Source organism: Moschus berezovskii, chromosome 1, assembly GCF_049115385.1.
Source record: "Moschus berezovskii isolate FMDL1 chromosome 1, NW_MosBer_1.0, whole genome shotgun sequence".
NCBI lineage: Eukaryota > Metazoa > Chordata > Mammalia > Artiodactyla > Moschidae > Moschus > Moschus berezovskii.
This window is the reverse complement of record NC_142460.1, coordinates 90,657,247-90,681,039: the sequence shown is the minus strand read 5'-3', so window position 1 is coordinate 90,681,039 and position 23,793 is coordinate 90,657,247. Positions and strand designations below refer to the sequence as shown.

Genomic DNA, 23,793 nt, shown 5'->3' with positions numbered 1-23,793 from the left:
GGAGGGCAGTGAGGTAACAGGAAAGAATTACAGGTGAAATCAACCAGCAACGAATAATAAGCTGAGCTTTGAGCAAATCTGGAGTTTATTTTTCTTGCCAGTGTCCAAGATTCTGACTCCAAGACTAGAGAGTGAGGGGGAGATCCCATCTGTCTAGAAGACCAGGTGTCAACTGACTCCAGAAGAAAAATACCTTTCTTCTAAATCCCTCATCACCTCTCACAAAACACAGTTCAAAACTATACATCGAGAATGCCGAGGGAGTCAAAATAGTCAAACAAAACTCAAACCAAATGTCCTAAACTCAACTCAGAGCTACCTTGAGTGAAATAAAATTCCATTCCCTCTTTCTCTTAGGGCTTGTGTGAAACGAGTCTGTGTTCCAACAAGGAAAGAAAGGGATTTTTAGATGATGAATAAAATGGACAGATAACAGAAAAACAATGTCTAAAAGTTGAGGTATGATTTCTGGTTTGGAGGTTTAGCCCTTCATGTTTCCAATCTGGCGAAATCAGACATGATATTCTATTTTTTTTAGTAAACATTTCTCTAAATATTTAGAAAATATTCCTATTTATTCTCATTTCTAAGAGGACATCAGCTGAAATTTAAAAAATACATAAATGCAACACAATCCCAGACAACAGAATTCTCTTTGAACTATCCTTACCTTCCAAATATTTTCATTATCATTTGGTTCTAAGTACTTCTTCTTCAACCATGATTTTTTCCTTTGACCCAATTTTAATAGAAATGTTTTAAAATTTACAAATATATGAAATTTTAAAAAATTATCCTCTTGTTCCTGGTTTCTACAAGGATGGTTTCTTGATTTTCACTGGGATTTGCTTTATGGGTAGTACATGGCTGATTTTCACAAAAAGTTCCATGTGTTCCTGAGAAGAACATATAAGCACTAACTATTGGGTAGAGTTATGACTATCTATGTGTGGAGCACATTGTTTCATGGGAATTTCTAGTCCAAAGTGAAAGTGAAACCAGAAATCATAACTCAGTCTTGTCCAACTTTTTGCAACCCCATGGACCATACAGTCCATGGAATTCTCCAGGCCAGAATACTGGAGTGGGTAGCCTTTCCCTTCTCCAGGAGATCTTCTCGACCCAGGAATCAAACCGGGGTCTCCTGCATTGCTGCTGCTGCTGCTACTGCTGCTGCTGAGTCACTTCAGTCGTGTCCGACTGTGTGACCCCCTAGACGGAAGCCCACCAGGCTCCCCCGTCCCTGGGATTCTCCAGGCAAGAACACTGGAGTGGGTTGCCATTTCCTTCTCCAATGTGTGAAAGTGAAAAGTGAAAGTGAAGTCGCTCAGTCGTGTCCGACCCTTAGCGATCCCACGGACTGCAGCCTACCAGGCTCCTCCATCCATGGGAATTTCTAGGCAAGAGTACCGGAGTGGCTTGCCATTGCCTTCTCCGTCCTGCATTGCAGGAGGATTCTTTACCAACTGAGCCATGAGGGAAGCCCCTTCTAGTCCAAATCTCTCTCCTATTCTTCAAGCTTTGCTTTAAGAACATTGTGTTCTCAAAAATAAAAGGGATAAAAATATGACTTACACAGAATAATGAAAAAAGATCTATCCCGTCTCACAAAATAGTAGAGGAGAAAGGAACTAAAAGGTGGTTTATTGCATGCACATACCGGTCTCTGGTGTTCGTGAGGATGGGGCTGGGGTTGCAGTGGTGGTGTTAACATTCCCCTTCTGTAACTCACGTTTCCAATGTGGAATCTACAATCTTGACTTTGAATATTCAAAATCTTTATGCATGAGTATCCTGAGGTCTCATCCCTTAATGATTTGACCTTGATCATATCCTGATCCCCCAAACTTCTTTTACTGGGGAAACAACCTCCCAGAGTCTGTGGACCCACAATAGGTTACGATATGCTCTGAGGACAAGGGCCAGAGGAAGACTGACTTGTGGATTCCCACGCCCAGTGCTTCTTCCCTGAGGTCCCTGAGCTGAACACACAGCTGCTGCCGTCCCTGTTTCCCCTACCAGCCACTCCCTGCCTTTCACTAGCTCTCCTTTCTCTCCCTGTCCTGCCCCTTAGAGTTGGGTATTTGCCACCTTCCACTTTAGGTCTACTACAACAGCCCTCCAATGGGCCTGCCTGTCCCCACTGCGTTCAGTTAGCTGCCAGTTACTTCCTAAAGTCCAGAATGAATTATCCGGACTCTGCCCAACAACCTTTGACGGCTTTCACACTGTCTGCTGGATCAAGTCCAGGCTTCCTAGCAAATCCCCCGAGGCCTTAAGTATCTGGTTAAAACTCACCTGCCAGGCTTTATTTCCTACCACTCTTCCCACATACCTAAACCCCAGGTACCCAGATACCAGTCTCTTTTCGATATGTGCTAGGCACTCTCAAGCCCCTTCCTCACCCTTCACACTTCTCCAAGACTCTTTACATCCTATCAGTCCCTCCAACCGAGCCCCTGACATTATGAGAAGCCAATGACCATGCTCATAGACATCCTGGGAGACAGGTTGTGAATGCAAAACCTTGGGACAGTTACTTGACCTCTCTGCTCTCTCACCTGTAAAGCAAAAACAATGATAACAGTACCTAAGTCATGGCGCTGTTGGGAGGAAAGGACTAGTATGGAGCCGGATACATAGGAAAGGCTGATAAACAGGAGCTACTGTTATTAGCCCAGCCCTGAGTGGCTGTTAAATATTCACTGAATGAGTACTTGAATGGCTCTATGACCCCATAAGAGCAGATTTCAAAGTTCCCTATATAACAAAGGCATTTAATCGAAGCCACCTCCCTCCACATGACAGCACAGGGAGGGGCCGAATTTACATAATTTGTTGGCCCTCTATAGTAGTCACTGCAATACCTTGTATCAACCAACTTGTGTTAAACTGAATTGACTAGGAAATCATGTTGAGCGGGCCTGTAGGTGGACCTTGACAGCACAGGGTGTGGGCAAGGAAGGTGGTGGCCTTAGAGCGACTTCTCCTGGTCAATAGCACCTCATAATCTCATCAGTGTATGACACAAATGAGATGGGCCAGGCTTCCAGATGAGGGTGAGGGTGTGCTGGGTGACTATTCTGACCTGAAAAAACAATTCAGACGTTTCCGGCTCTTGAAACTGGACCTCTTTCCTGGCATTTATGGCTGGACTCTTGAGTCACTGGGAATGGGTGTGGTGAGGCCATATAATTACCCCACTGTCAAGGGATTTAAAAAGTTGTTGAGGAAGAAATTCTCCTCCAGCAAGCAAATGAGAAACAGGGGATGGCCTGAAACTGACCTTCCTTAAGAAACAAACTGAGTCTCACCTGGGGAGCAGACTTCTCTATCACATGCCAAGTCTGTCCTCTCAAAGCACCACAATTAAGACCTGCTATTTCTATCAGTTGCATGACCGTGATCTTTCTGAACCTGTTTCTTCTAGGAGGGTAAGAAAACCCCATCTTCACCAAACGGTTGGAAGGAACAGAAAGCATAGTAGATGTGACTATGCTGTGGAAGATCTTGTAGTGAATCCACTTGGGAGAAAGAAACACTAGCTCCAGCCAGCTAAGTGCTCTTCTCCCAGTGGCAGAATATAAATCAATCTGCATGTAGAGTTAGAGCTAAGCTAGGCAAGAGGAATGAGTCTCTGGGCCCAACCCATCAGATCTATTACAAAGAAAATATTTTGTAAAAATAAAATGAGAGGAATGTGATGCTTCACTTTCTTTTCTCCAAAGAGTTCATTAAAAAAAAAAATTTCTTTTTATAAAACGCAGAAACAGGCACCAGTGGAAATACACTGGCAATGCTTGGAGGTCAGTCACCCGACCAAGGGTGTAAAAGTTTCCTTGAATCTGTCTGGCCAGGTTATTTGGAAGCTCTGAATCTGGGACAAGGCAGCTAAGGTGGGAGCAGCAGGGTAGCTCTTTGAAGACGTGAAAGCCAGGCCTAGGGAACTGTGGGTCTGGGGCAAGAAAGAAAGGTCAGTTCTGGCCACTCAAACCCTTCCCAGAGCCGGAAATGGATGCTCCAGCTGGGGCTCGGGAGGAAACGTACCCAGGCCATTCCTGCCACAGCCCCTGCAGAACAAGTTTCAGGGGCAAAGCACAAACTCTTCTATTTTCTCTTCTGCTGGGGCCTCATTGTTCTCAGAGTCAGAAGTTCAGGAGAGTAAAGTCTTTTGATATTATACCTAAGACTGGCATGAGGCTCAAAGGGTTCAACATCTCTTACATAAACAGCGGTGCTCCCGGAGCTCTGTGACCTCCCACAGAGAAACCCCCCAGGCTCAGAAAGGCTGACCTGCCTGAGGCCTTACAGTGACAGCCCCTAGACTGGAGTCCAGGTTTCCTGGCTCCTGTGCCAGTGTTCTTTCCATACGATACTGCCTTTGTGTGATTTTTATTTAAGTCCTGCTTCAGCCTTGCAGGGCTGGGATGGGTGGAAAAGATATTCTTCTTTGTTGAGCTGGAAAACTGAATAACAAATTAACAGAGGAAAACTGGCACTGGAAGGCATGTCTTCTTGTCTGCCAGAATCTGTGTTTTAGATTAAAAACAACCTGAAGATGGGGGTGGGCAGCTCCAAGAGGGGAGCAGGGTGGGGGAAAAAGGACCAGGAAAACCAGAAACAGGCTTCAGGGCACCTGTTCATTTTTTGAACAGAAAGTCATAACTTCCTCTGCCTCGGTTTCCTCTTCTAAAAGTCTTGGAAGGGGCTGGAGAGTCGGCGAGTGAAGCGGAGTTACTGTTCAGCAGGTACAGTTTCAGTTTGGGGTGATGAAACAGTTCTGGAAATGAATAATGGTGACGGCTGCACAACACTGTGAAAGCACTTAATGCCACTTAAAACAGGTAAAAATGGTAAATTTTATATCATGTATATTTCACCACAATAAAAAACAAACAAATGAAGGGGATAGTGTTAACTAAAGGTTTCCAAGATTCCATCAACTCTGAAAGTCTATAATTCTTATCCTAGTTGGAAATTTCTTTTCAAATTAGCTTTATCTTTCCACGTGCTTTCTCTCCCACAGGTTCCCGACCCAGTTCTTACACAGCAAGCAACAATACCCACCCCCCGGAGTTAAATGCCTCATGGCTGGCACTATGACTGCACGTAGCCTGTGTTGTGGCTGAGGACGGCCCTGGGTCAAATGGCTAGCTAGGGCAGAGACGTGATCTTTTTAGAATCATGACCACCTCTTACTCTGATGGACTGACCATCTCTGTTAAAAGTGGTATTGGCATTAAAAAATATTAAGATGCATTTAATTAACTGGATGTGACATAAACGCTAGCATGAAGACCGAGACTCGAGTCTGGGAGGCTGGGTCAGGCCTTTCTATGCCAGCATCCGCTGCAGGCAAGCGGCGACGCTGAGGTTGGAGGACAGGTGCCAAAGCCCAAGTATCGAGTCTTCAGACAACTTCTCAAAGGTGGCAGGGATGTGGGAACCCATGTAGCCTGGGTCCTGGGAGAAATCCAGTACAGCTCAGAAAAACCCAGACTCTTCAGAGATGGGCGTGTTAGCTGAGAGGGCGGAGGCTGAGCCTCAAGCCTTCAGCCCTGCGCCCGCCTGGGTGTAGGTGCAGACACTGGGCGGGACAGGGTGAGGAGCGGGCAGGTGGGCATGTGGTGCCTAGCCCACCATCACACCCGCCTGCCTTGTCAATAAAAGATAACCGGCAGTCTAAGCTCTACTGCAAAAAACGAATTAACATTCACTTGTTCCCAAGACAGCCTCATGTTTGATTTTCAGCCTGATTTGACTCTTCTTCCACGTACAGACATTTCTCTCATTTATAATATCCCCCTCCACTGCCACTCCCAAAGTGTAATCAGAGCAGGGTAAAGAACAAGACTAAACTATGGACAGATCTAGTTGTTTTTAGAATGGTCCCCTCTGAGATGTGCTCACGGATCAGCAGGAGACAAGGGGGCTGTGAGCTGTGAGGCGATCGCATAGACCCAGAGCCAATTCAGCAGGGGCTGGTGGTGTGGCTTGTGGTCCTGGGAGTGGGAGGGGAGGTTATACTTGAGAACACGCATGAGCATGTCTCTCTAGGGGAAGTAAAAGATGTACACATCAGAGCAGAACTGCCTCCCTTTACAAAATTGGGTGTTCTCAGCTTTGAAAATTGGATTCCTAGGATTCAAGGTGCTTTATTTTCCTCTTACTAGCTTTCAGGGATGTGCCTATATGTCTCCCTAAAATCGAATGTTAGGACATACACCGGCCATGAGGGTGGCAATCAGCTAATGTGTAAGCGAAGACCCCAGAAAACTGCTCCTTGAAGGAACCCTTCAACACACTAGTTGAGAATAAACACAGAATGCTCTGGAAATTATATTCGTGCAGAGGTAGGAGATAAGAGCCTATATATGACGAGGCTTGGAATCAACATGCTGGCATCAGGTCAAGGGTGGGCAGTCAGCAGGGCAGGCCTTAGCATTCAGAGATCTAACACTGAGCAGTGCACAGGGTGTGTGGAGTGGATGTCAGCTGGGGGGCTTAGGCCCAGGGGATCTTAGCCGAGGTCACTGCAGCTCAGCTCAGCGGGGCACAGGGATGCACTCCCAATGAGACCACACCTATTACAGTCATCAGGTGCAAAAGCCTCGGGCCAGACTGGGCCTGGAAATGATGCCCAAAGCTATCAATTTAACAGCAAGAGTCCTTTACGATGTGGACAGCCCACATATTTCTCAAACTGGGTCTTTAAGATATAGCTCTTTTCAGTAGGCACCCCCAAGCCATTTTCTTCTGCAAGGGACATTGCAATAAAGTGCTACTTATACCTATCCCTTGAGAAAATTCTCAACTCATATTGAATAGGTTAACTTTGTATATCTTATTTGTCATCTGTGTCTGAAAATGCTAGCAGTGCCATGATGCCTGCTTTCCCTCAGCACCTGCTTCTGTGCTCAGAGTTAATTTCAACATAGCAACACAGTTTAGAAGAGCCCGATGATTCCTACAAGGATCCATATGAATGTACAAGGGCTGCAGGCACTTCTACTACAGAAAACTCGATTAACCGGAATATCTGCAGCTTCCAACTCCTTCAAGAGTTCCAGTTCTGCCTCAGCTGTTACATCTGAAAACTTTTCATACATGCATCAACACAATTTTTGGCTTTCTTTATATCAGCATTGATATCCTTACATCTTTCCTTATGAAACCACAGCACCTCCCTGTGCTCAAGCTCATGTGATGCCTTGGATGAACAAGAACCCAAGAAATGTGTGCAATTCACAAAGCAGGGCTAAGACATGCACACTTGCAAGCTTTTGCTCGTCTAAATGCAGAACAGAGTATTAATTACATCAGTCAACCTTCTCAGTGTTGACCCATGAGAAGGTCACCTGGTCCCAAACCACCCTGTGCCCAATTCTTCCTCTAAAGAGCAGAGAAGGAAAGTCATTCTTCTCTCCTTAGTCCACCAGAGCTGAGAAACGTCCCAAATTGCCTTGTAGAACGCAGATACCTGGCTCCCCCCCACCGCCAGGTATTTGCAGATGACATTTTCAGGACACGCCAGCAACACTGAGGTTTAGAGATACAGGTGCCATGAGGCATATCTCCGAGCTGACAGGTGTGGGCTCCCCAGGAGTTGATGCTTGTCCTGTGAAATGCAAGGAAAGCAGAGCCAGAAATTTCCCCCACCTTCCTCACTCTCTAAGATACATTTAGACTACAAAGGCCATACCCACTCCCTTCTACAGGGGAGCACCACATTGGCCCACACCTGCCAGATTTAGCTCCATGGCAACACCTGCAGCCACAGGGGACTATTTTCTCCAGGTAGATCTCTCACTTTCAGCCACTCGTCTCTGGCTTGGTTCAACTCATCTAGCATCTTCCACCACCGACTTATCCCTCTTAGAGTCATGTGGTTTTCCTTGGCTTTTGAGCTGGTTGTCATAATATGGTGGTGGGATTTCTTTGGGATTAGGTCAAAGTAGAATAATAAAGGTCCACTTAGTTAAGTGAAAAACATAGGGATATAAAAAGGAAAAGTTTTTAAAAATACATTCTACATTTTATGCACAGAAGAACTCTCAAACTTTTATCCATTATCAGGGATGTGGGCACAGATTTGGAGAAAAAGATTTCAATTTACTGGGAAAGACAAAATGGCAGGAAAGTCATTTGCTCCAATTTTCTAGGGTTTGTAAATTTATGATGCTTGTCAGTGGTGAGCCATGTGAAAGTCCTAATTCTATAATCCCAAAGAGCTTCTGGCCTAGAAGGAGTTGAAGTTGATTGGATGTTCTTGCTGGTGAAGATGTTGGTTTCTCTTCCACATTCCTGTAACCCTGTGGTATGAGAAAGGCCCCTGAGCTGGGTTTCAGCCTCCTTGTCTCTAGAGAGGACTAGCAAGGCCTATAGGAGGCAGGTTGTCCCCAAGGCTCTTTTCCTTCATGGCAGGTGCAGCTACTGCCCAGGAGCCCTCGGGGCTGGGGAAGAGCGGGTTCTGGAGTTGCTGCGATCACTCCTCATTTGCTATCGGCCAGCTATACACAGTGATCAGGGGCCAGGTCATGCCACAAACCACACCTAATCCCTGATTTTACTGGTGCCTTCAGGGAGGAATTAGTCCCAGAAGAAAAATAACATAAACGGGAAGGGAAAAAGGGAAAAGGGAGGAAGGAGAACTAAAAAAAATGGTTCTTCTCTTTAATTGAGAACCAGTCACTATTTATAATGCTATTTTCCATTAAAAATGTTTTCCAAGTCTCCCATTACGAAGCTGGAGATTTTCTACACAAAGCCAAATCTTCCAAAGAAGAAAATAATAAGCAAGCATTCAAGAGAACCAGAAGTTTTTAAAAAGGCATCTAGGAAGAGTTTTGTTTTTTTTTAATCAAAATTAAACTGAATTCAGTTTTGTTTTGTTTTTTATAAGTTGGATGGGACACTCAGAAATGCCCTAACATTACCACGTATCCTTGACTGGCTGGTCACTTGAGCAAGGTCACTGTTACAGAACATATCAAAACAGACAATCATTGTAGGAAAGAGGACAACAATAGCTGCTTCTACCTCCATGCTAGTATTAGGGTCAAGATCATCACACTCTGACTCCTCGGAACTGTTCGTCTCCTTGATGGGCAGCATGAGGTGGGGGAAGAAAGAGAACACAGTTAGAACACAGGCAGATTTGGCTAGAGAGTGGGGAGAACTTAAGAAAAGCATGAACAATGGGAAACTGGGCAGAGAAAAACCAGGTGCTGTTGAGGTGGGTGCGGGTCACCTGGGGTGGCAGCATGCTCTTTTCAGGGAGAGCCGCTCATCTCATAGGAAATAGCAATGGAAGCAACCAAATGAAGCATGAGTGCCGTCAAAGTTTAGCTGTTGTCTTCTGTGAGGCTGGACTTCCCAGGTGAGGGTGAGGGAGACAGTACAATTTCTTTTCCCCAAGAGGACATTAGAATGGGTTTTGACTGTTCCTATTGTTCTCAGGAAGACTCAGGCAGATAATACACATTATAACAATATTACACATCAGCAATCTAATTTCCATTGTCCAGAGGCAGATCGTTTCTGAGGGCCCAAAACAAAGAAAATAGATCACATCATTTCAAGATGGGGTACAATAAGGATCTGCCGAAGCTTAGAATCAGGGAGTTCATTATCATAGTTGGGTTATTACAGAGCAATAGCTTGGGTTTCATCAACATGCCTTCCTTCTCTGCCCAGCCATAGGCCTGAAGGTGATGTCTGAATTCTGGGGAAAAGAAATGAAACTTTACCAAGGACACAGTAGCCCTTACATTCCAAACCTCAGACTTCAAAGGGTTGGAGGTTTGGAAAACATCTAATCTCTTTACTCTGCATGGATTTTTAAACCCAAGACACTGAATGGGTGACTTTGACAACTTTACTATGAATCAAGCATCTTGCATTTCTAAGAGAATAAACAATACTGCAGATAATTTTGCTATAAAACATCTGCATAGTATAAGAAGGAAGGTATAAAAGAAAAAAGAGAGAGATACTTACTTATTTGAATCGAAGTTGCCAGGAGAAATAAAAAATAAAAAATAAATTGATCTCGCATGCAAAATCCTACTAAACTACTTCCCCTCTGGTCCCCATCCACCCAAGTCTCCTTGTGAGAATGCTGCAGGGTGGGGGTAGATGAGAGGTTGGACACAGTTCTGGAATACCTTACTCACTTTAACAGAGACTTTGTTGCCCAGAATATCCTTGGGTTTACGAGGCCCTGTGGCTTCATTTTTACCCGTGTTCTCCACTTCTGCCCGCTTTCTCATGCGTAGAGTATGCCATGAACATGACTTCCTGTTGTACCAAAAAATGCACCAATCAAAATGGTAGGTCAAGGCAGAGTGAGGCGGTGGGTGGGACTGCCACCCTCTGGTGAGTCAGCAAGTGAGGCACTCCAGTGAAGCCCTGGCCGCGGAGGCCCTAAACCTGCACACCAGCTCCTGTGGTGGAGCCTGGCAGTGGATCTTACTTCCAATAGGAAGTGAGTGAGGATGAACTTCGACCCTTCCCAATAGATGTGCGAGGCTGGCTGCAGCATTGGAGGGAAGAATGAGCATGGAGTTATTAAACTCTACTGAGGGAAGTTTTTATATCATATTGATGAGGGCTTAGAGGACTCAGGAATTCCCTTCCTGAAGGGTATGGTGGATGGGAGAAGACTAGGGGTGGGGAGTAAAATAGGAAATATAAGGGAGGTATATTCTATAGTGTGTAAGGTACTTTCCCAGGATCAGACACAAAGACCCAAAAGGATGATAATGAGGTTTCCATCTCATTATTTGTAACTGGGCTGTGGCCAGTCCCAAATACTGTGTAGTACAGATAGGAAGTTCTAGGGCACTGACTTAATAGACTGGTGAGTACCACTCATTTATCTGGCGGAGTTAGGATGAAGGGTTGATGTTCTCCACATTATCCCATGTCTGTGAATACAGGGCTCTGTCAAGCACTGAGAGGTCCTAGAATTTTCCTGTTGGGAGAAGACTCAACATGTGCTCTCAGGGAGGTGTAGAGTAGCAATGCCCTTTCATACTATCCTAACTTCTTTCTTCTCACTAGGGGGTTTGGAGCTATTTCTTCATAGGCCTGTAAAGAGAGGCTAGTGTAGAGCTCTTGAGTTCCACATATGTCACAACTCAAAGACAAAAACATCAAAAGTCAAGCCACAAACAGCATCAGGGACCTGGGCAAGCAACGTCAGTTTCAGATGTGGTCCCAGAGTTTGGATGACATTCTATCATGTCTGGAGTAAGTGAGGCTGGCTCGTCTCCAGTGTCTCCTTATCAAATTTAGACCTATACAGACAAAGCTCAATTAACAGAGCCTTCATTAAGGGAGACGGGGGTGGAGAGAGAGAGAGAGAGAGAGACCTATGAGATTTAGGAGGAAGGAGAATGCTCCAAAATACATAGCATCTCCTCCAGAAAACTCCACAAATGTCAGGGATTTTAGGATATTTGGGGGAAGATGTGCTCAAAATATTTATCACAAACATGGAGGTTTAGCAATCTATTTTCTGAGTAGGAAAGAGTGATAATAGTCATATTCTCTCTCTCTCTTTTTTTTTTTTGGAAAGCAGCTCCTACAAAAGGCAAGAAAGAATCTCCTGGCCAGACCTTCTCTTATATCTCCTAAATTGGCAGGCTCCCTGGGATCCCTTGCATACCAGCTGCTCACTCCAACAGTTATTTCTGAGTGAGAACTGGTCACAGAAACTAACTTCAGGTAATATCATCTTAACTCCAGACTTTAATCCCCTATCTTTACCCCCAAAGCAAAGTCCCTGCTCATTCTGAGAACATCTTGAGTCAGGGAGGTCCCTGCTGAAAAGACTCCTAGGGCAGCCAGCACAGTGTATATGTGTGAGCACGGGGGTGCGTTCCTATGTTTATCACAACCCTGAAACTGGAAACGCTACAAGTAATGTTGAGAAGCAGACACAAAATAGTACAAGAGGCAGAACACACTTAATTTCACTATTCTTTTTCCCAGAAGAAGGCGTCATCATGGTTTGGGGATCTTCCATCTCTTGGCCACAAGCCGGGGATTGATGTGGAAACAGAGACATTTCAGTGACATTTATCTGTAGGCATCACAACCAGCTCTGACACTTGTGGTCACAGCAGCCCTTGGGAGGGTGCAATGAGTGTCCTTCACTGATAAATAGAGACAACCACTTTCAGTCCATTGCTCTGTTCCACTCCCACTAACCCTTGTGCAAGAATTGCTGATAAGGAATCAGATGAGCAACTGGTATTTGAATCTGCTCTCTTTTGCCTAGTTTGACACCCTTCCTACCAGTCTTCCCGTGGAAGGTGTGAAATGTGAACAAAGGATGTGAAGATGAGAAGGGAGAAGTGCTGAGTGCCTGGATAATTAGATCACAACTCATGATGAGTTAGCTAGCACGGTAAGTCATTGATTAATAAGAACCTGAATGCTTTGAGGGCCTTTATTTCCAAGGCTTCTGAAACCAAATATCTAAAGGATAAGATGAATGGGGTCTGTTGCCCTTTAGGGGCCACTGCTGATTTCCAGCTTGGCCTATGGTTACCTGGAAAGGCCAGGGTGGGGTCAGCAACCTGTCTCCTGAGCCAGAGAAAGCACCAAGGAGGTGCAGCTCTGCTGGTGTTGCTGCTCAAGTATCTTATGCGAGTGCCTTTTCCCTGGGCACCGGTGACCACTCAGCGTGGAGAGCAGTGGGGGCTGAAAGCCACCCCACCACCTTCTACACTAGCCATTGATTTACATCAGTACCACCAGGTCACCCAGTTGGACAGCATCTGACCTGCATCATCCCTCATCTCAGAGGTTAGAGAGAACCCACAAGGGCTGTTTAGAAGGGAAGGCTAGGGTTGGATCTTTGGTGGCAAAGGCACTTTTTGCTTAGGAAAAAATTGCCAATGCAGTCAACCAACTCTTAAAGGAAAAAAAAAAAAGAAGAGGAAGAAGAAGAATAATCATTTGTACATTTAAAAGTTCCAGAACAGTGCAATGAGGAAAAAGGGTCCACTAGTCTTTAACCTCATTAAGACATGCTCATGGTAAAAATTTATTTTACATATTTAAAATAATACATTTAAAATTATTAGTTACATTACAGGTACAATGATGAACATTGTGACTCTCCATTATATTGCACAGCCTGACTTCATCCATATGGGTTTCTTTAAATAGTGCAAAATACTTTATACAGGAATGTGTTTGGAAGGGCCTTCGCAACCAAAATGAGGAAAAGAAATATCTTACAAATGACCATGAACATATATTAAAGTGACAGGGGAGGGGGAAAATTAGAAAAAAAGTTACAATCTGTACACAGGAATTTCCATAGACAACCAAAAAGTTCCCTCTCTTCTGGGAGAAGCAGCAGGCCTCTTACCTAAGCAGGTCTGGCATTTGTGCTAAGGTAATTTTTTGGAGTCAATCAAAAAATAATATATATATACATGTGTGTGTATATATATATATATATCAGTAACTTAATACAATATAAATAGAAGTCCAGTCCAGTGAATCCTGTGGTGGGTCAAATGGAGCAACAGGAGGCATGCCTTTTGTCACCTAGGGTTTCAGTAGGGTTCTTTTCTTAACAAGGGGGTGGTGGGGAGAAAAGAAAAAAAACAAAACAGAAAATTATAAATGAAAAGGAAAGAAAACCACCACTGTTACCACCACCAACAAAGAAAAAACTGAACAATCCAGCCCGGATGCCCCCTGCTGCGTGTGGTTCCAGCACTCAGACCTTGGTTCCGTTGGCGCTGTCGAGAATAAGCAGCAGTAACTCCCTACCATGTGTCTGCATTTTTGTGTTCTTTGTTTTGAAATTTTTTTTAGATCCACATACTCCTCTCCCGGGGAAGCCAACGAGGCACTTACTTGATGCTCGCGTCACTATTTTCTGTGGCTGCCATGGCTTTGGTGAGAGGTGCCAGGATGCTGCCAGGGACCCAGCCCTCAGCGGCGGGGGAGTGGTCGCTGGCGGGCTGGTACACCAGGCACATGTTCTGCTGGTTGACGGCGAGGACCTGGACCACCTCACCTTGGCTCACACAGATTTCATTCTCCTTCAGTGCATAGTAATCTTTGATCACAGCCATGGATGAGGCCCCATTGCAGCCTCCCAGGTCACTCTGCGAGGAGACAAAGGTGAAAGGGACACAGATACAGGAAGGCTGCTTCACACATGCTTGCTCTGCACCCTTGTGTGGTTAAAAGCCAATATTCCTACTAGCAAGGTAAATAGCAGGCAGAAATTATCCTGAGAAATGAAATTATATTCATAAATGGGATCTGAGAATATATTTTATGGCAATGTTTCAATAATATTGTAATTGAGGGTGTAAAGGTGGAGATTCTGCTCAGCCGTAGGGAAAGGTATGAACACGCCTTCCACGTGGAAATCCCTCCTTAGCACGCACCTTCCTGCCAGCATCCTCCAGCTCATGGGAGGAAGAGTATGGCAAAGGTACAGGCATATGTAAACACCTGGGCAAAGGTCAGGTCAGTGGTCACAACCTCCCAATGAAAAGAACACAGGCTCTTTGATACATTTTTTTTCTTCCTTTTGAAAAAGCACTGGTAACAGTGAGACATTTGCCCAATTCAAAGGCCAGGCCATGACTTATCCTGATCCAACCACTGTGGGAGCAGAAGTCCTCCAGACCCCCAGCTCCACCCCCGCTGCCGGTACTCACTAATATGAAGGATCTTGCCCCATGACTCTTTCACGTGACTCTGTACCAGGAAGCTGCTTCAAGACAGACCTGCAACTCCCATGGATGCCTGGATGCCTCACAGCACGGTGAGAGCCAGAAATTCTTCAGTAAATTAATGTGACTTCAACTTACTCACAAGGGCAAGGGATTTTTAAGATGAAAAAAATCACTTCCAGGTGATAAAATAGGTCAGTATAGTTACTCTAACACAGAATTGAACTTGGACATCAATAGTTGAAAAAAAAATTGGGAATTCTTTGGTGCTTTCACTGCCGAGGGTCTGGGTTCAATCCCTGGTTGGGGAACTAAGATCCCACAAGCTGTGCAGTGTGGTTGGAAAAAAAAATCAGTATCATCTAATAATTTGAGTAAGAAAAAAAAAACTATAAGGTAAAAACATATAGGTCAAAAATGTAGACATTCCTATTCATAGACCCATTGAGTTCTAGAGGAAATGGAGGCCTGATGAGATTAAGTAACCCACTGAGGTTCTAATGCAAGACACAAAGTTCTGAGCTGCAGATCTGGAATGGAAACCAGATAGCCTAACTCCTGATCTAGCACTTTCCCCATTCGTTGTCATTTCTACTACCTTGTGGGGTCAAAACAGCGGTGTACATTGATGACTATCCTCATGACAATGTTTGAACTGTGGATTATCTGTGATAAATGTCTAATCCAAGGCTAGCTTCCACAGTTACACATCAATGGGCAGCACCCCCTTGCTGCATCAGCCTGTGGGTGGTGAAGAGCTCTGGCTTCACTTCAGCAGCTCATCTTTAGCAAGGGCAATCTCTTTAAGCTGTCAAACCCTAGAGTTGTGACTTTTAGGTGATCCACCTCACAACTCCTCTATTTGCTGCTGCTGCTGCTGCTAAGTCACTTGAGTCATGTCCGACTCTGTGTGACTCCATAGACGGCAGCCCACCAGGCTCCCCCGTCCCTGGGATTCTCCAGGCAAGAACACTGGAGTGGGTTGCCATTTCCTTCTCCAATGTGTGAAAGTGAAAAGTGAAAGTGAAGTCGCTCAGTCGTGTCCAACCCTTAGCGACCCCATGGACTGCAGCCCACCAGGCCCCTCCATCCTTGGGATTTTCTAGGCAAGAGTACTGGATTGGCTTGCCATTGCCTTCTCCGCCTCTATTTGCTACAAATTATAATTGCTACTACAATGTTACCTACAGTGTTTCTGCAGATGGCAATAATAGCCCTTCAACACAGGGTGTCTGAACCTGGGGGAAACTGGCCTTACTCAGTTTTTCTGAGAAGGAAGAGAAATAATTGAGACTAGAAGGTATTTAGTGGATTCTTCCTGCTAAAACAATCAGCATAAAAAGATGCTACTTTATAAAGTAAGAACAGAGGTTGTGCCCTCAAAGAGGGTGAGGGTGGAGGTGATGGGCCATCACTTACCTTGCTGGTCTCAAACTTGTCCCCAGCCTGGTGGTAGTCAAACCCTGGACTGCCATTGGAGGTAGATATCTTCAAGGGTGGCAGAGGCGGGTTATAGCTGGAGCTCTTTGGGGGCTTCTCAGAGCCCACGGGGATGGAGGAATAGGGCCTGGGGCTGGCTTGGGGAACCCTAGCAGGCTGGGACCTCATCACGGCTGTGCTCCTTTCTTTCCGCTGATACTCAATGGGCGACTGCAGGGCTGCAGGGAAACAGCAGACTGTTATTCTCAGCTTTGTAAATCCCACAAGGACTTGGAGGCTCATGAGGTGAAGGCTTTGTGAGAGACAGAGTGGGGATACCCTGTATCCCCAGTATCATGAGGAAGATACTGCCCTGTTTTTAATGAATGTATAAGCTACTGAGAACTATTCTCAGTGTTGTCTAAATGATGAAAATGCAAAACCAAAATGGTACAAAAGGAGGGAGAGAAGGCTCTGTAGTATGTGGACGTGTGCACGGACACAGGGACGAGTTGGGGTGGTGATAGAGCGCTTCAGAAATGACCAGACCTCAGCCACCATGCAGGCTCCGCAGGGTGGAAACAGATGGGAAGTGGGTCTCAGGAACAGAATGGAGTCAGATTCCCTGGTGCACAGGGCCATGGCTCTCCGTGGAGGAAAAGGAGATGAGACAGGTAAGGGAGGCTCACGTTGCCATGGTATAAAAGATCTAGAAAGTCAGGTGACTGAGTCTGGATTTAATTCTGAAGATCATGAAAAGTGACTGAATTCAGTGAACTTGCATGTTTTAAATGCAGGTGCTGGCACCAAAACCTGGCAGCAGGTTGAAGGAGGGATAGGCCAGGCTGATCAGGAGCCCTGAGATGGTGACAGGGCAGAGGCGGGACCTGAGCAGAGCCGTGGGAACAAGGAAGGGGTGTGGCAGGTGCTCCAGCGGGAGGCGAGGCTGACCCAGCCTAGATGGGAAAAGATGGCGAGAAGCCAGGGTCACTCGAGTTTGGGGGCTGGGAGAATGGTGGTCAGCGGAACTCAGGAGACAGGGGAAAGCTGTCTTGAAGGGAAAGGGATGAATATTGTTTTCCTGAGTTTAAGATGATAAAAGTTCCAAGGTCTGAGTAGTAAAGAGGTATAGCAGGTAAAAACCACACAGGTCAAATTCTCTAACAATGACATCAAGGCTGGCCTGATTATGTTGTTTCTATCGGTGTTCACTGTAACAAATATTTAATTGGGTTAATGGCTGAGGCCCAGAGAACTTTCCATGATGAGGACATTTCTACAGTAACAGGTATGTACTTTAACAGGACTCAGCATATGGTCCATATTTCCTTTCCATCTGAGGCCTCAGGACGGGAAGGCTGACTCTGAGGTGCCTGCACATGTGTCTATCAGTAAAAGCCTGGCCCCAGTCCATCGTCACATCCTTTGTCTTCCAAGTGTGTCAAGTGCGGCACAGGCTGCTACCAGACCTCGACCTTTCTCCTTGGAGAACATTAAATATTTAAGTGTTGAGAATTGAGTTCAATAATAGCTTCATAACTCACTATAATTAGGGAAAAGTTTTCTTGGAACCAGGTATCAATACAAGTCTGGATAAGTGACTACGGTCAAAGAAGTACCATTCCAAATCTGAAGCAGAGAGCAAGACAGCTGTGAAGCAGACCGTAGCAAACTGATTTGATGAATCAATATCCATCTCATGGAGCTGGGGTTTTACTTTGATTATACGCAATAATTATACTAAAGTGTTTGAAAATGGCATATCTTCTTAATTAAGCTCCACAGAGACTGTCTTCTTCTACCAGCCTCAATCTGCATAACTTAAGTTTTAGGATTAGGAAAGCTGTGCATCTTTGGATTGGGTTTGTATCTGGCTGACAACTGTGGTGCTGGAGAAGACTCTTGAGAGTCCCTTATACTGCAAGGAGATCCAACCAGTCCATTCTAGAGGAGATCAATCCTGGATGTTCATTGGAGGGACTGATGCTAAAGCTGAAACTGCAATACTTTGGCCACCTCATGCGACGAGTTGACTCACTGGAAAAGACTCTAATGCTGGGAAAGGTTGGGGGCAGGAGGAGAAGGGGACGACAGAGAATGAGATGGCTGGATGGCATCACCGACTCTGTGGACATGAGTTTGAGTGTACTCCGGGAGTTGGTGATGGATAGGGAAGCCTGGCGTGCTGTGATTCATGGGGTCGTGGAGAGTCGGACACGACTGAGCGACTGAACTGAACTGAACTGAACTGACAGATACAGTGTCTTATACCTGATCCTGTTTTTTTGTTTTGTTTGCTGGGTAGCTCATAGACAAATATATGCCCTACCACTAGCAACTATATTGCAGTTTTGGGGTTAAGAACCTGATTTTAAGTTACACAGCTCTTAGTTCAAGTTCTTACTCTAGCACCTACTGGTTTTCTGACTTGGGACCAGTTTATTTACCTCACTGAGCTTCCTCTTCCTCATTTGAAAAATACAGTATGATAATATGTGAAATGCTCAGCACCGTGTCTCACACAGAGAAAGGATTCAATATATGGGTGGGAGCCAATATTGGTACTCAGTTATCTACAGTTTCAATTTATTGTCCTACCTTATTATTCTTTTGTCCTGAATTGATGAACTTAACAACTTCATTTCCAACTTAGAATCTATCAGAAATTCCTAATAGAATTCAATTTAATGAATGTTTTTTATATTTCACACATTTTTGCTTAAAGTTACTTTATCCACATAAGCATTAAATCAAAGTTGTATATTCAAAATATGTGAACAATATTCAGCTTTCATTACTATCCCTCAGGGCTGGGCTGGTGTTTAATTTTAGATTCTTTAGAATTAGAAACAACCCTAGAGATCACATAGTTTAGTCTTTTTTTTTTTTACCAAACTGTTCTACAGTTGGGAGACCAGGGGCATGGCCCAAACTCTCTCTGTGTAATTGCTTTGAAGTCTCATGTTGCTGTTTTAGTTGCTAAGTCATGTTCAACTCTTTGTGACCCCATGGACTGCAGTCTGTCAGGCTGCTCTGTCCATGGAACTCTCCAGGCAAGAATACCGAAGTGAGTTGCATTTCCTTCTCCAGGGGATCTTCTGACCCAGGGATTGAACCCACATCTCCTGCTTTGCAGGAGAATTCTTTACCATTGAGCCACCTGGGAAGCCTTGAAGTCTCACGTTCTATCTTAAAAAATCAGGGCATTCTACTATATAATCTCATGTTATTTGTTTTAAAATAAATACAATGTGCTAAATCCCTTACCGTGGAGTACAATTGATACCTGATGATCTCACAGGCTCTCTGGAGTTATCTGGAGATAACAGGGGCTACACAGAGAATGACACTCTCTATGGGAAGTGTGCTGTGTTTTCCTGCTTCCAAAGCTGCAGAGTAGATCGTTCACGAAAAGAGCCAACCGAGGACCAGCGACACGTCATGACTTGCCCAAGGTTCATCAACTCTAATCTCTCTCCACAGTATTCAGTCCATGCTAGACACCCAGCAATTGCTCTGTGTGCATCATTTGAAAGAGACCAGATTCTAGACTAGAAAAGGTGATACGCCTAAGGGTTGGATGTGTATGTGTAAACATGGGAACACATATGGCCATATAGTACTCCTGTAAGTCCACAGGGAATGTCATTCTCTGTGTAAGTGACAATTTGTTTTGGGAAGCTTCAAGGTATTCCTGAAATTTAGAGTTAGCAATTACCTCTGTTGGGAGCAAAGAGGGATTTGAGCTGATCTGCCAAACTCCCAGTTATCTCTAGATAACCCTAGAGAACCTCTGAGATTACCAGCCATTAACTACCAAATGGAAAAATATACATCACTGATAGCTGGCCCCTGAGACAAAGAGAATGTGCTCATTTCAGATTTTGGCCCCAATTATTACCAGCTGGTAATGGTGGCCACAAGGCACAACTTCTGTGCCAAGGCTGTAAGAGATTATCTCTTCTTTTGGAAAGATGGCCTTCTTTACCATGCCCTATCTGTCCACCTGTATATTTGGGTTCAGAAAAATTCTACACAAAGTGTTTCTGAAAACTACAAGGTTGGAATGCATGTAAATGTGATCAAGGCTCATAACTCACCAACAGCCCAGACACAAGGGGGGCTTAGGGGTGTGAGGTTCCCTGAAAATGGCCTGCCTAGAAGCCAGACCCAGTACCTACCATTTAAGAAGTCTCGCTGTGTTTCTAAGACTTGGTTGATGTCCTGCACCCAGGCCTGCTGGATGTCAGCGTTGGCGGCTTGCAGAATGACCCTCTCTGAAGTCTCCCTGTTCAGAAGCGCAAACTTGCAGGGGTCATTGTCTACATTCTCCTCCAGGACCAAGTAGTTCATCTGCAAGAAACCAAGGGGATCCGTTACATATCTAAGTGGTTTAAAAATATCAACAACATATTACAGTTCCTTCAAGTTTTTATTTCATATGTTTCCAAAAATGTGCCCTGGATCTAACAGCTTAAATACGCTGGTTTCTGTTTTTGAGTGAACGACATGATCTTGGAGAACCTGCACGATCACCTTAGAGACTGGCACCAAGCTGTCACTTTTTCTCACGATAATCAACCTTCAAGCCTGAAGGCTACAAGCCTAAAAGATCTTCAGTGTTTTGGATCCTCACTCATGCAGAGCCTCGTCTTTGGAAAGCAGCTCTCCCTGGGTGGCTCTTCCTTGCCCCTCCTCATCCTCGCCTGGATCCTCACCTTGATGCTCCTTTTGAACATGTAGCCTGGGGTGAGGGATCCCTTCCTGAGCAGTTCACTGAAGATGACGATTTGCTCAAAGAGGAACACACGCCTCTCCTTGGTCCGCGACTGCATGCCAGCATCCAGCTCAATCACGTAGAATGTGTCCTGCTGCAGCAGCTTGCCCTGAGCAGTCAGGGTCCCCTGATGGGAAGAAGGGCTGGAATGAAGTAAGTGAAAGACAGGGAGATGACCCTAGCCCTCTGGGTAACAGAACCTCCCCCTCTGGGGACATGGACAACAGACCCGACAGCAGAAGCCTCAGGTTCTAATAAGAGACTGAATCAGGGCCCATCTAGGGTAGACTGTGGCCCCCTTCCTTCTCATAGGGCCCCAGACGGAAGGGAAAGACGGCTACAGAACCACGAAGAAGCAGTTTGGGGAAAATGCCAGACAGAAGATAAAATCATTAGCTAAAAAGATGTTCAGGAATTGTCCTAGCCCTCATTTTTTTTTTTAGTAAAGGGAAAACAGAAAGTAGGTGATGCTGGAGCTGGAAGCGGCCTTTCTGTTCTTGGATAAAGTGTGCCACTGAGAGGTATGCCTGCCTGGCCCTTGTGAAAAGACCCAGGGTACTCACATAGCTATGGACCTAGAACCAATCTAGGGCCAGGGAAACGATGGAGGCAGGAACACACACACACCCACACACACACCCCCACCCCCACACCCCCCCCTACACACACCCCCCAGATGAATGGAGGCAGGAACACACACACACACACACACACAACACACACACGCACACACATACACACACACACCCCCCAGATGAATGGAGGCAGGAACACACCCCCCCCAGATGAGTTGGGCCCCTTTCTTCTATTATTTCAGGCTGGTAAAATTCTGAGGCCTTCATCTCCTGCTACAGATCAGCAAGTACAGCTGAGGTACTATCAATAGGTACTCTTATTTTATAAGCTGACAGATATTTCTGGGGGGTCCTGGAATCCTTCTTATAATGTCTCCAGTTGCCAGGTAACTTGACATCCAGTCTAGGAGGTAGAGCATATTTGGTTTACCAGTTCTAACCAGATTTTCAGAGATATTATCACATCTTTCAAGGAAATCTAGCCCAAGCCAGCAAGTCTTCACAGATGCTACTGGAAAGCCTTGCTTTTTCTATTGTTCTGCAACAAGAAGATGCTGCCATCTGAGACAGTGACCAGAGCACTGCCTCTAAGCTGACAACTTTTGTCCTTTAATGCAAATGTGGGCTATTTTCTGCACACGATGCCTTTTTTCAAATATTACCTAACACAAGAGCTATTTTCCTTTCATGTTCCTGAGAAATGCCTGCCCTTTGCTTGGATCATGGTCCTTACTGTCAAGGTCAGCAGCCAAACAGGCTTATCTCTACCCTGGTCCAAAGTTAATATTAAGCCAGTGACCAGCTCTAAAAGCTCTATTAATATTACATAAGAGCCTGACCCAAGAGTTATAGCCCTGCCAACACTAAAGGGAAACCTAAAGGATGTAAAAGGGAGGGAATCTAAGTGAAGGGGTTAACGTCTCCCTGCCCCAGAGCCATGGACTTCAGAAGGAATGGTCCTTCTCAGTTAGCAGAAGGAATGCAAAGCAGATTCTCTAGGACTTGATGAAAAAAGGAGATGGTAGTGGTTGATTTAAAAAAGAAAATAATTCCACCCTCCTATATGTATCCTTCTGTGGACACATGAACATGTACAATATGGTTCCTGTAAAGTCTGGCAGAAGCCACATCAGATGTTCCTCCTGTCACTGTTCAGTTCCTCCAGAGACCAAGAGAAATTCAAGTCAGACTCGTGCTCAGAAAAACACAGGGAACATCAAGGATGAAGGGCAAAAGGAATTATCTGGCTTGTTCAGAACAACCTCAGACCTGGCATAATTCCAAGCAAACAAGTGTCAAATGTCATCTAGTGTGACTTAAGAAACACTGTGTGAAAACTTGAGATGTATTTCTGATGCATGGCCCTTCTTCTCGAATACCTCAGGTCTACTGTGGAGAACAGGAAGCTGTGAAAAAAATTAAGAGCAAAAAGGACCCTCCACATAGTTCCTGATCACAACAAAGTGATGAAAATGAGATAGGGACAGCAGGATGGGCTGTAAGGGCAGAAAGAACAAAAGAATTTGGCTCAAAACCATCATGAATTGAACTCAATAGCCCAAACCTGAATATAGCACTCCCATGTTCTTGCCTGGAGAATCCCAGGGACGGGGGAGCCTGGTGGGCTGCCGTCTATGGGGTCGCACAGAGTCGGACATGACTGAAGCGACTCAGCAGCAGCAGCAGCAACCTTACATATATACCAGTCTGCCTTATGTCTATTTTATTCTAGTTTAGCCAGAAAGAAAAGTCCCCTGTTTCCAAAATGAAAAATGCAATCTTACAAGATTACTGGAAAACAGGACTAGAAGATCCACATCTTTCTCTAAAGGGTTCAACAACAACTATAAGCACCTGTCAATAATTGTGTTAGTTCCAGTTTTATCATATTAGCATTTAAAATAGACTGTGTTTAGTTAATAAATGAAGTTTGTCTATAAACTAACAGCCACTTATTAAGCTTAAATCAGCAAAGCCAATTTGCTCTTCTGAGATTCATCATTTTGGGTTGAACTGAATCCCCTCTCCAAGTTGCATGTTAAAGTCTTAACCCCCAGTACCTCAGAATGCAACCTTATTGAAAGACAGAGTCTTTACAAAGGGAAACAAATTGAAGAGAGGTCATTACAGTGAGCCGTAATCAAATGATTGATGTGTTTATAAAAAGGGGAAATTTCCACAGAGGTATGTACAGAAGGAAGATGATATGAAGACACAGGAAGAATGCCATGTGAACATGAACATGGCCATCTACAAGCCAAGGAGGGAGGCCTGAACAGACCCTTTCCTCACAGCGCTCAGAAGA

At 44.9% G+C, this 23,793-nt stretch overlaps 1 protein-coding gene across 17 annotated transcripts in view; it reads right to left on the bottom strand.

Moving 5' to 3' along the window:
- KALRN (kalirin RhoGEF kinase) overlaps positions 1 to 23,793 on the bottom strand; it is a 671,338-nt gene that overhangs the window by 29,182 nt on the left and 618,363 nt on the right. For 11 of the 17 annotated variants that reach the window (XM_088837656.1, XM_055396730.2, XM_088837661.1 and 8 more), the window contains 6 exons: positions 20,855 to 21,040; positions 20,318 to 20,489; positions 16,137 to 16,375; positions 13,885 to 14,138; positions 10,176 to 10,299; positions 9,040 to 9,099 (listed from right to left, as the gene is read on the bottom strand). In XM_088837656.1, coding sequence (XP_088693782.1) covers positions 9,040 to 9,099; positions 10,176 to 10,299; positions 13,885 to 14,138; positions 16,137 to 16,375; positions 20,318 to 20,489; positions 20,855 to 21,040 — 1,035 coding nt within the window. Of the gene's footprint in view, positions 1 to 7,730; positions 8,313 to 9,039; positions 9,100 to 10,175; positions 10,300 to 13,044; positions 13,594 to 13,880; positions 14,139 to 16,136; positions 16,376 to 20,317; positions 20,490 to 20,854; positions 21,041 to 23,793 lie in introns of those variants that run through there. The other 6 variants (XM_088837650.1, XM_088837655.1, XM_088837626.1 and 3 more) reach the window with 5 other exon arrangements.